This window comes from Carettochelys insculpta, chromosome 6 (assembly GCF_033958435.1).
Source record: "Carettochelys insculpta isolate YL-2023 chromosome 6, ASM3395843v1, whole genome shotgun sequence".
Lineage (NCBI taxonomy): Eukaryota > Metazoa > Chordata > Testudines > Carettochelyidae > Carettochelys > Carettochelys insculpta.
Window position 1 is genome coordinate 82354716 of NC_134142.1, and position 12425 is coordinate 82367140.

At 44.5% G+C, this 12425-nt stretch overlaps 1 protein-coding gene across 1 annotated transcript in view; it reads right to left on the reverse strand.

Moving 5' to 3' along the window:
- ABTB2 (ankyrin repeat and BTB domain containing 2) overlaps positions 1-6166 on the reverse strand; it is a 199593-nt gene extending 193427 nt beyond the window's left edge. The window contains exon 1 of the mRNA XM_074998935.1: positions 4911-6166. Coding sequence (XP_074855036.1) covers positions 4911-5778 — 868 coding nt within the window. The 5' untranslated portion in view covers positions 5779-6166. The remainder of the gene's footprint in view (positions 1-4910) is intronic.
- Between the last annotated feature and the right edge of the window lie 6259 nt (positions 6167-12425).

The following is a 12425-nucleotide window of genomic DNA, read 5'->3' on the forward strand; positions in this document are numbered from 1 at the left end:
CCCAGTGCACTGGAACTACCAAAGCCCAGCTATTTGTGTCGTATGTAGGCAGCAGGAACCTGCACATCCCAAGATCAGCAACAAGTCAGGACAAGCAAGAGCAAAGCTGAGATACAGTAACTGGATATATGCATGCAGCCACTTGACCAAATCCACAGCACAGATTTTGTTCAGGGAGTGCAGCCCCTCCTGCAGCAAAGGAGTCAGAGGAAAAATACATTTTAAAATTGATTCATAAGCCATTGAAGGTGACCCCTAAAGAAAGTACAGTAACAGTCGTAAAGCTTTTTGACTCCACTTATCCTATCGACCATGTTTGCAACTATGTATTCTCTCTCAAACACAATTTTTCTGAGCAGTAGTGGTAATTAGATTATTAAAAAAATGTCAATGAAACTATGAACACTGCAATTTGTTTGGTTCAGATGACCATAAAGCAGTCTGAATAAAACAGCACACATTTCAAGGTATTTTCTTTCTTCAGTGCATAGGTATTGTAAATGGATCTCAGGAGGGGTTTAGCACCAGGACTATGAGATCAGTTTTGTACTTCAGTGTATAAATATTTGCTATTGAGCTCAAAAAACAATTTTTAACAAAAATGAATAGTGATATACAGCTATAAAAGCCAAGAAATTAAAATCAGGGCTGTTAGCATTTTCTTAATTTGTGTGTGTGGAGAAATATAAAGCAAAATGGGGTAAACTACTGACGAACTATGGGGCTTCTAAGTTTCCAGATATTTACTGATTAGTGCCTCAGCTCTTAAGACATATCGGAATAGATAAAATTCATCCCTAGTGTAATTCCACTGAAGTTATAAGAGCAATTGGCTCAGTTAAGTTGTCCCCAGAGAAACAAGTATAGCTTGTTCGGGAACCTTAATCCCTTTGGTGCTAACACAATGATACTTCAAAGTTCCTATGTTAAGCATCACTTGAGCTGACCCATCTACCACGTGTTTGGGAGCGCTCAAGCTGTCAATAGCAACAAGTCGTCTTGTGGCACCTTATAGACTAAAAGACATTTTGGAGCATCAGCTTGCGTGGGCAAAGACCTGCTTCATCAGATGCGTGAAGTTGCTGTCAATGACCATTTTGGTTTTGCATTCTGCAGCTTTATCATCTGTGCAATATTAAGACACAGAAGGTACATTCTACTGGGATGTCCCAGGAACGTTCAAAAATAGCCAGGTGATTAAGTACAGGAAGTACTGTGCTTAACAGATGGTATGATAATGCCAAAAGCATTCATGGAGTTCTTACAGCTCAGCATAAATGAATAATAAATTAGTCAATTCACCTAGATAAAACATAGGAGAACAAACAGCAATATAAAAACTACCATATTGGATCACACTATGGTCCTTCTCCTCATGCAGTGACACCCACAGGCACTGCTGGCTCTGGAGCAAGGTAGGGGGTGGAGCCTGGCTCTGTGCCTGGAAGGGGTGGGGCCTAGGGCAGTCAGCCCTAGAGCCACCTGTACGGCTGTGCTACCCCTCCTCACACTCCCCAACAGCGGAAGCCAGAGCAGCACTGCTGCAGCCCGCCGCTATTTCAGCCAGAGCTCCAGGCCTCTCTGAAATGCTGGTCCTGGGGGGCAGCTGATTCCCTTGTCGCCCCTCCTGTTGGCAGACCTGGCCTCACATAAACTATCATCGCAAGCTGCCAGTAACAGCAGCTTCAGAAGAAGGTACAAGAAGCCCTTCAAGTGGTAGGTATGGGATCATTTGTCCCCACAGAAATTTTCCATTTACATATTGTTTTTTTGACCCAAAACAGAGTAAGTCCAGAAAAGCCAGACAGATCCTGAATGCTGAAGACAAACTTAAATGGAGATCCTGTCTATACATGCATCATTAACACCCCATGATCTTTTTTTATTTTTATTAAAAAAACAAAAAAAACCAATAGTTTGCTTCTGTATCCCAGTTCTGCAAAGATTAAAAGTTTGCCCCTATTGTTTCTGGAAGATGGTTGATATGCACACTTGCTGTAGTTCTACAGTCCTTGCACATTTGTTTTAATAAGAAATTTGGCAATTCAAGAATTTCAGGGTCCTATGCTAAAGCTATAAACCAGGCTGGCAGGTGGTGAGATTTTTCAGCCATTCTAATACATTAAAGAAAAAAAAAAAAAGCCTAGCTACTCAGGATTGATGGCTTAAACCAATCTTCAAACCCACCACATGCTACTTTTTGAACTTCTATTGATGGCATTTCTTGAGATTTTTACAATTAATTTTCTATATCTGTACTTCACCTTCTCTTTCACCAGTTTCTATACTTAACTATGCCTTGTCTTTGAAGAGGCTCAGTGCAGTAATGAACTGCAGATCCGACTACTAATAAGACATTCAGGTGTTTGTATTGATAGAGCAAGAATTCAATTAGCATTTACATAGGTTTCCTTACTGGGCATCAATGCCTAGGAGTGATTTCTTTTGTATATCAATTTTTGCTTGTTACATTTTCCAGACTGAACATAATGAGCCAAATTCTTCTTTCATTATTAGTGTAAATAAATGTCTTACCACCACTGAATTCAGTGGAATTGCTCCACATTTCCACAGCATAATCAAGTGCAAAATTTCTTATGTAGAAATTAAGTGCAGTGACAACTCACAGCTTGCTACTGCAGGATCTATTGTACTTATGGGGTACAGATTCCTTTCACCCACTGGATATATTTGCCACACCTACAATACAGCATGAGATTAATTCAATGGAGATTAATTCCAATGGGCCTTGGAAGCATAACTGATTTAGGGTTTAATGTTAGATAAATGGTCCCATTAAATTTGAATTACACGCACCTGAAGGCACTCTGGAGGTACAAAAAACAGTAAATTAATTTATTGAAAAATGTTCAAGACAGAAACCACAAAAAGGCAATAGAGCTAGCACTTGCCATAGCCAATATATTCAAATTACTCAATTGCATCAATGTTATCAGCTGAACACTGGTGTTTTGAATATTTATAACTGTTTCATTGCATAGCTGTTCATTTTTTCCATCAAATACCAGCCTCCTTTCATTCATTCATTCATTCTTACTCCAACAGGAGATTTCTGTTCAGGCCAGGAGACTTTATAAGTCAGCACTACTATGGATTAACACTTTCATTCATTTCTGTATCTGAAATACAGAAACTGTGTGCCATAAACTGAATGGAGAACTTTATTGCCTAGTGAACAAAGCTTTCCAAACAGAACCACATGAAATATTTCCCTCCAGATGACAGGGACAGGTAAATGAGAGTCCTCTTGTCCTTCCACGCAGATCCAGAGCTGTAAATAGCCTCTCCTGATCTGCACAGCATTATTGATTATTGTTTTGGTATCAGCCAAAATGTACTGGATTTTCCTAGAACAGAGGAAGCATCAGTCCCAATACCAGAGAGCTGAGGTTTGAAAATAAGGTGGCTATTTAAATATTTCCCTTGACATAATGCAGTCATGAATGCTGCATGTCCAGTCCCAAAGAAACATTCCAGAAAGCCACCCTCTTTAGGCACAACTCTGCAAATATAGAGTATTAGCTGTATTTCTCTCCCACATACTGTAAAACTGCCCATATCTAATAGAAACACATGACAGGGAGGACGGCACGGAATGATGGAGGTTCCTGCATATGGTGGCTGTTGTAGAACAGACTGGATCAAACCCAGGTAATGTGAGGAAGAGAGAAAATGCAGACTGACCACAGTTTATTGCCTACAGACACTAAGCCTTCTTCCTAGCACTCTGAGACACTGCCTTAATTGCTTACCTATGGTGTAGTGTACAGATGTGAGGGACTATCTTTTCCTTAACAGACCTGTGCAGCACAAAGCAGGATTTCACCGTTTGTTTAATTGCATGGTGTTTCAAGGTACTGTCAACATTCAGATGAGAACAGGATCTCGTTTCTTAAGTAGATCTGATCCTTCAGCTTGTCCCTTAATATGAAGTTATTAGTGTCACAAGTATTTATGACTTCAAATGAGGACTCAAGAACTGCGGAACACTTCAACAGCCTTTCTTCAGGGGCTAAATGCTTCTCAAATGTTTACATTGGATATCAGCTGCTCTTTGATATTCAGTGACACAAAGACAGATATTTCAGGTTTTCGCCCAAAGAAATGTCATAGTTTTAAGCTTGTATCTTTCAGTATCACAGGAAAATACCAGCATTCTTCTATCTTCTTATTTGCTCAAGGGCTTAAAACTCTCCCCTAATCAGATTACAGGGGTAAATCACTTAATACTGTGTTATTCTTATTCATCAAAAACTATACTATAATCCACAACTTGGTGAGTTAAGTTCAAATTGGTATCATTTAAACATGCATACTATGCAGTATAACCTTGTTTGCTCAGAAGTTTTATAGCTATTTTTGAGAAACTTCACTGTTGTTTTCCTTCTATTAGCTGTATCTGGGAAAAACATCTGAGATCACAATCTTTGCCACACAAAGCTCTCAATTGCATTCTTTGTTTATATGATACTGGCAGACTATTTCAAAGAAAAGCATGAGGGTTTTGTTTTGTTTTTAAATCAGAATAAAGTTTAATGCAATTTTTCCTTCTTGACACTTGGAGGTACTCACACACTCATTCTCTCTTCGTAGTGGTAATAAGCTCAGAGTGCAACCAGTAGAAAGTTAATTGCAATCTCACAAGACTTTATTTCTAATAGCAAAGGGGCTGGTTTTCCCCTCTGTTGTTGCGCTGTGTGTAATAATTCACACCTGTGCACAGTGAGTGCAACGTGCTCCCATTCGGGTTGAGTAGCACTCTGCATCTCACATTTAGATGTGCAAATATCATACACCAGGTGCAAAGCAGCTGAAAATCGAACTCATGTCTATCACAGTAGTGTCTACAGAACAGCTAACTTGATAACAGTTACTTAATTTGGACTTACCATTGGCATTTTTCCCACAGATGAGATGTTCGTAGGGCTGCAGTACTCCCCAAAGCTCAGCATCATTGTTGATGACCATCTCAAGGATTTCAGAGGATATCTCCCCACCTCCTCCTCCATCTGGGCTCTGACTTGCTACAACCCTGGCTTTGATCTCTTCCACCAGATTCTCCATGCAAGACGCCAAAGAGATAGCTGCATACTCATGGATCCTTACCGAGATCCTAGTGTCCACCATCCACCTGAAAAACCTCCCCACTGAAAAGGTGAGGCCACACCGGGCTGACTTGCCTTTCCTTAATCCATCTCCTGCACTCATGCTGTATAAGGAAAGAGCCTTGACAGTAGCCAGGACACAGCTTTCTGACAAGGACCAACTCTGGATAAGCTTGATGGCACTTTGGACCTCAAATCTAGTGCATTTGGAGTGCATCACACTCAGACGTTGAGCCTCCCTGGAGATCCTGATCAGGGCTCTCCTGAGCAGCTGAGAGAGCCTCCTGACAGCTTCCTGAGAAAAGTTTCTGCTACTTTCTTCTGCCTTTCCTTTTCTGAGTATTTTCCCAATGTCTTCATCAGTCCAAGGGAATTCCTCTAGATCTGGCAGTTTAGGACACTTGGAAAAGATGTCTGCAACTTCAGGGTCTTCTGGCAGAACAGTGTTCACTGTATCCCAGCTGTTATTCCTACTGTTCATGGAGCCTGAATAGTACCACCAGTTGCCCCTGTGCTGAGATGATGCGAAGGCTTGGGAGTTTGACTTAGAAGAAGAGAGACTAAGGGATCTGCAGGAATCCCCTGCCCCATAACCAGAGTCCAAGGTTAAATCCTCCAGGGTCTTCAGAGTAGAGCTATATATCCCAGCCATAGGAAAGACTTGCGATCCAGCCCCTTAGAGGCACAGAAAGGTTGAAGATCAAACTAGCTCTCCGCTGCTTTTCGTGGACCAGAGAAGTTGGCACCCCAAACAGAACCGCTGGGCAGCTCATAACATTGTGGAGAAGAGGAAAGTTCACACTTCAGCTTCAAAGGATCCCTCAGGCTCTGCTGGGTGCCAGCTGTCGCCATTCCACAGGCAGGCTGAGCTCATGCATTTTCCGTCTGGAGCAAGGATGGAAAGTAAGGGAGGGAGTGTCAGTATCACACGGGCCCCGCCCGGGGTGCCAGAAGACTCTCCTCCTTGGGCAGGTCACTTCGGCGGCTCGAGACAAGGCCGACCCAAGCGCCGCGCAGGCAGAGAGAGGAGGGAGCCTGGGGACGAGCACTGAGGCTCTAAACCAGACAGCTATGCAGAGCAAAGGGGCAGCCTGGGAAGCTGCAAGCGCTCGGAACACTTTGAGCGAAGTCCTCCGCCGGCCAGCCCGTGGGCAGAGGGCATGCAAATGACCTGGGGGAAAGACACCAATCAGCGACTCCGGAGGGGGCCGAGGCCGCCAATGAAATCAAAGCTGGGCGGCTCCCATGCAAATCAGTCACGGAAAGCCGCGGGGGGTGGGGTGAGGCGAGAGAACGGTGAGGGGGTGGCTGATTTCCAGGCTCCCAGCCTTGGGGTTAATTTGCAGAACTCCTCCCGGAGCAGCCGCCCTGTGGCCGCCAGGGAGGCGAACGGGGGATGAGTTCGGTGTACCGCTCGTTCAGCCCTGTGCAGCCGGTTTCTCGGCGGGCGCTCACAGTTCTACGAGAGACCCGCAAGGCCGGGTGCGGGGAGTCTTGGCTGGCAGCGGGCTGGCTGGAGCGCATGTAGCACAACGCGATCACCTGTAGGCAATGAAAGCGCTTCTGGCCTCTCCAGCACCTGGGCGTCGGCCTGCAGGAGCGCTACAGACACCAGCCGGGGTTTCGCTCTGCTGGCCGCCCGCCGCTTCTTGTTCCCCCGCTGCACCGCAAGGGGACCTCTCTGCAGGGAAGACCCCGGCTAGTTCTGCAGTGAAGGGCAAACCCGCATGGCCCTGAAGGCAGCGCTTGAGCTGGGCTCTCATTTCATTCACGCCTGATTTGTACACAGGGCGCTTCACCTGCCTGTCTCCAGTGGGGCGTGTGGGGACCCCCGCGCCGGCTGCTGAAAGAGGGCTTTGTGTAACAGGCTGTACAGTTCTTCAGCTTGGCCCGCGAGCTGGATACGGAATAGCCGTGTCTCCTTGCTTTCTTTCCCTCCCGCCTGGCCCCCAGCTAGTGGCCTTGTTTCCTTCTAATCTAGGAGTATTTTAAGGTTCTTTGATTTTTGTTGTGTTTGCCATTTATTTGATGCAAGAGCGCCGCCTACCGGTAAGAAAATCAAAGCCTATCAGCGTCCTAATTTACAAGCTCCAGGCTTTTAATATTTAGAAGGTGCTCGCTCTCCGGCGGAAAAGAATACATTGAAAACAATCGTCTTTGCCTCTGCCAAGAGGTTCTTAAAACTGAAAGATTATACATCTGTTTTATGTTCTCAATTCCTATCTCATTGTATATACTGGCAGTTCGCAAAGTAAACAACCCAAACACTAGTCAAAAAGTACATCTAACTTTTGGACTTCAGGGAAAAGTCTCATTTTTTTGGCGTGTGGCAGTGTTTCTCAACCTTTTTTTTTTTTTTTTTAAAATAAAATACTCCTTTTTCCAAAAAAAAAAAAAAAGGACCCCCGCAACCCACAATTTTCATACACAATTTTTTTCTATCATTGTAGCACTTTTGTTTAAACAACTTAATTGTAACTGGTTGGTTGGAAGAAATTGCCTATAGGCAATAAACTTGCCATCGTACTTATAACTGTGCAAAAAGGACACATAAAATTAGATGAATGGAAAGTAAGTCAAATTTGTTATTCACGTGTATATATTTTTATGCAAACATCAATGACTGGTGATCAATGAAATTACAAGAAACGTTAATGTGAAATTTGAGCTTGTTTGGATGAAATCAGATGTTGAAAGCTAGGTTTTGAGCTGCTGAGGGCCACAATTAAATTAGTGTTTTGATACAGTTTCCTGTGTATGACCTTCTTCCAAATCTAGTTTTATTCTTTGTTTTCATAAGGAATCAGTCCAGTTTAAACCCTTTCAACTGTAATTATAAATATGAAACTAAAATTGTACAAATAGCAGTTTTATCATTTACTTCATAATATTCCAGAGCCAGGCACTGCCAGCTCTCTTTTTTTCACCCAGTCCCCTTCCTGTCCTCCAGAGCTAGGCAGCCCCAGCCTCCCCACTCCACACTTTAACCCAATCCCTGCTCCTCCAGAACTACCTCCCCACTTTAACCCCATCCCCCTCCCCTCCTCCAGAGCCTGGCACCACCTGCTCCCTGCTTTAACCCAATCCCCACTTCCCTGTCTCTAGAACCAGGGAGCCCCAGCCTTCTGCTTCCAACTTTAACCCAAGCCCTGCTCATCCAGAGACAGGCCCTGCCCCAACAGTAATACTATGCCAGTGACTTATTGGAGCCGCTGCTGTTGATGCCACCATCACCGCTGCCATGCACTTCTTCCTCCAAGCGCAAGGGAGGGATGCATGCACAGAGTGGAGCACAGCACTCTTGCGGCTCCGAGCATTTTATTGCTCAAAGAGCTGCATACGGCTCCAGTGCACGTATGCCCCACACTTCTGTCATGTACCCCTAGGGGTTCTTGTACCATGCATTGAGAAACACGGGCGGGTGGGACAGCATTAATAAAATTAGCACTAAACAAACAAGCTGAGACTAGACAATGAAAATAAGCTAGTGTGTGTTACATAATCAGTTTCTAGTCGTTAGTCCTTAGGCACTAGCAAGAGTTACATTGTTTTGTTTATGTCTTATTGTTTATTTATTTTAAAAGTGCTGTTTCCAATTCGTTTGTTTAATTTCATGGAAACATTTCTGTTGCCCTTACTCTCAATTATACAGCCTCACTTCAGATCTTCACCTTTTACATTTTCTACGCTACAAGATAAATTCAAATTTAAGGCAGTTCGCTCGATGTGACCCCTTGACTGTCTTCTCTGTAAATATCGTTAGCTTGATTTAGGGAGTGCTAATGTGATATCATAGCATCATTAAAACCAGCTGGGTGTAGCATCAAGTTCAAATTGGGAAGGTTGAATAAAGGCCAGTGTGGAAGTGCCACATCTTAGAATCGAATTCGTTAGCCTCCAGAGGTGTCCGGTAGGTACTCCACAATGCCCCACAGTGCTGCGCTCTGGTCACTGCTCTCCAGGTGCACAGGAGTTAGGTAATAGGAAGACAGCGAATTTCAAATTGGGAACAGAAAGCCTGTGGCTGCAGGGTCATATTTGTATGAGAGCCTCGTAAATAGTTTTCTTGTTGGTACTGCTGTGAGTGCATCTACCCCACATCTACAAATAGCCGCAGCATGGTGTTCATGGTTCTGTCCCCACACTTGGTATTTTTTTTCTGCACTGCCTGGCACCAGATGCTGCCTCGCTGCACCACGTGGCAGCAAGGCTGTTGTGGGGGTTGTGCTTGTACAAGAGGCCAAGAAACTAAGCGGCTAAGATTTGTGCTGCATTTCTGCCACCTGGGGGCAGTCTCCACTGGCAGCTACGAATTGCGGGGGCTTGCAGCCCCCGGGGGGATGGTTCAAGTGGCCCTCAAGCCATGGACCCTGTACCCAAAGCCAAAAAAGATTTTTGGGGACCATGTCAACTGTCCATTCAGCTTCCCAAACACCAAACCACCCCACAATGGGAATGAAATTTGGCCAGACCCATCCCCTGTGTTGGCAATCCCTGTGTAGTGAAGAGAGAAGACAAAAACTCTTTTTTCCTAGCCTTTTCTAGCCTCTTTCTTCTAACTTTGGACCCCTTCATTCAGGGAAGAGTGTGGTGGAGGGCCAGTTGAGAATACAGACTGTGCACAAATGCTGCATAATGGACTGGGAACCAAAAACCCTGTCCTCAGCAACTCTCTTTTTTCCACATCTTTACTGTTTAGTTTTTCTTCACGTTTTTCATTTCCTCTGTATTATTATTAGGGATCAGATGCAGTCAAGGGAGCGGGGACAGTCAGTGGATGGCCAGTTGAGAAGACACACAGATGCTGATTTTTACAAAATCCTTCATAATTCAGTTACAGCTACAATTTTAAAAAGCAATTAAGTTATGGAATAGATTCCTGTTTATTTGGAGATCTTTGTTGATGCCCAGTTTTCCTTCCTTCCACCTGGAAAAAGGAACATTTACTTACCACTGGAGGGGAATGAGGGTAATGCAATGTGGGATGATGATGTCAAATACCAGCAAAAATACCCAGAATGCTACATGGATGAGGGAACTGTGTGATAGGTTCCCACAATGCACTGCTGCAACAGTCAAAGTTTGCGGATGGAACGTGATAGCAATAAGCCAACTTTATGAAGCGCACTTGGGGAGGTGAGGATAGTCAGAATCAAATTTATAAAATCCAGTGTTACAAAATCAATAGTGAGAAATTCAAACTTATCTCATAGTGTAGATGTAGCCTTTATTTCTTTTAAAAGTGCTGTTTCAAATTCAATTTTGTTTAGTTTCATGGAAACATTTCTGTTGCCCTTACTCTCTCAAAAACACAGCTCCTCATTTCAGATCTTTACATTTCACAAAACCTCTGTGGCCACCTTTTTTTCATCCAGAATTATATTTGGTATTTAAAACTTCCTGCCACAGGCTTTAATTTTCACTTACTTTAGTCCTAGCAAACAAATATCTCTGTGTCTGTCTGCATGATAATCAGTTCAAACAAGCCAAAGGTTCTGCATATTTTCAGCAGGTGGCACCCTTTATCGTTTTTGAGCCTCACATGCAATACAGGAAGAGTTATTTAAATTAAGAACCTATGTTGGCACAAGAACAAATGGACATAAACAGTCCTTTAACTAACTTAAGCTTGAATTAGATAAAGGTTCTTATTCATCAGATGAGTGACGTTCTGTGACAGCTTCCCCCTAAAAGCAGCCGGTGGGGGCAAAAACTTGATTAGCTTCAAGAATGAGCATTATAAATTCATGGAGGGTTTGGTATAAGACTGACTACAATGACACGTGGCCCATCTGTGATTGCTAGTGGTAAATATGTCTGAGATGGAACAGTAAGTGGAGAGGACTCTTACGTGAATTCTTTCCCAATTGTCTGATGGATGGGTTTTACTGACATGTACCGGGTATCGTTGCCATATTTAGGGTTGGACCTTTCCTCTCCCCTCTTTCTCAGTGGCGTGAGGAATGGTCACTTGCAGGGTAAATGGGATGTGCTTCAGTGAAGGGTACACTTGCAAAGGGCTCAAACTGACCTTTCCACTGAAGGCTGGCCTTAGGAAAAATGGCATCATGAGCAAACTTGTGTTTTGGTGCCTGTGGCCCTTATAGGCACGTCACCTCCCTGCTTCCCTTGCCACCCGTGGGCTCCCCAACCCCTGCATCCTTGTCCTGTACCCACTTTGCTACTAATCCCTTCATTGTGTCCCCCCGGTGGCCGGGTAATGTGCAGTGAGGTACCAACTATGCTCTTGTTACCACCCGAGTCTTTAAGTGCTAGAGCGCAGGGCTCCTTTGCAGCGGGCAGCCTGGGCCAGGCTGACGGATGCCCCAGGGTCCTAAACACCCGAGTCTTTTACTGCTAGAGCAGGGAGCTCCATCACAGCGGGCAGCCAAAATTGGCTGACGGGTGCCCCAATGGTAGCACTAAGAGCCTTCCACACCCGAGACTTCAACTGCTAGGACGCACTGTCCTGTCACAGCGGGCAGCCAGATTGGCTGATGGGTGCCCCAGGAGTCTGCCCCGTGGAGGTGGCATGACTCTACGCTAGGCTCTTAGCACTCGCACCTATGGCCAGGCTGTGGTAACCAAACGGTTGAAGTTCTTTTTATTGTGCCGGCTGTGTTGTGGTAACAAAGAGTAACAGCAGTCAGGCTTAGATCTTAACTAGTTACAAGTTTATTAAGCTACAGTTTATGAGCGTGAGGTTACAAAAGGCTATTGTCTACTTCTTATATGCTAGGAGAGTACAGGTGTTAACAGGTTACATTACAACCCAATACAATGACATCTATCTATAGAGCTCTAATTCTTTAACTGTGTACACCAAAAGGAGACCTTAATGTGCGTACATCTTACCCTCCTTGCGTCTCTCGATACCAGCGTAGCCAAGCCAGGATCGGTCACTCAATTCCGTGGAAACACGAATACGAGGTTGGGCGTCCCCAGTTGCGGACCTCGGGAGGCAATCACCTGACCCGACCAGAAGGTAGTTGGTGAAGATGCACTCAGAGTCAGAGTGCTTCTGGGCCTATCTTTATACCCCTTGGGTCACGTATTCTCTTTCTTATCTATGGTGTCAGATCGTACTGGTCTGTCTTTTGTGACGCCAGTTTTTACAAGGGCAATTCTTACTTAATTTGCACTTGTAAGACAGGAGATAAGCAATTTTGGGAGTACAGGACATTCTTTTGCAAGGGCGGAGATTTCTCTTCTGGGATGGCTGTGTGGGCGCATCACTCCATCAATGCCAGCCAGGGTAATTTCCTGAGGCCCTCCTATTGACAGTTGGCCTGTTAGCCT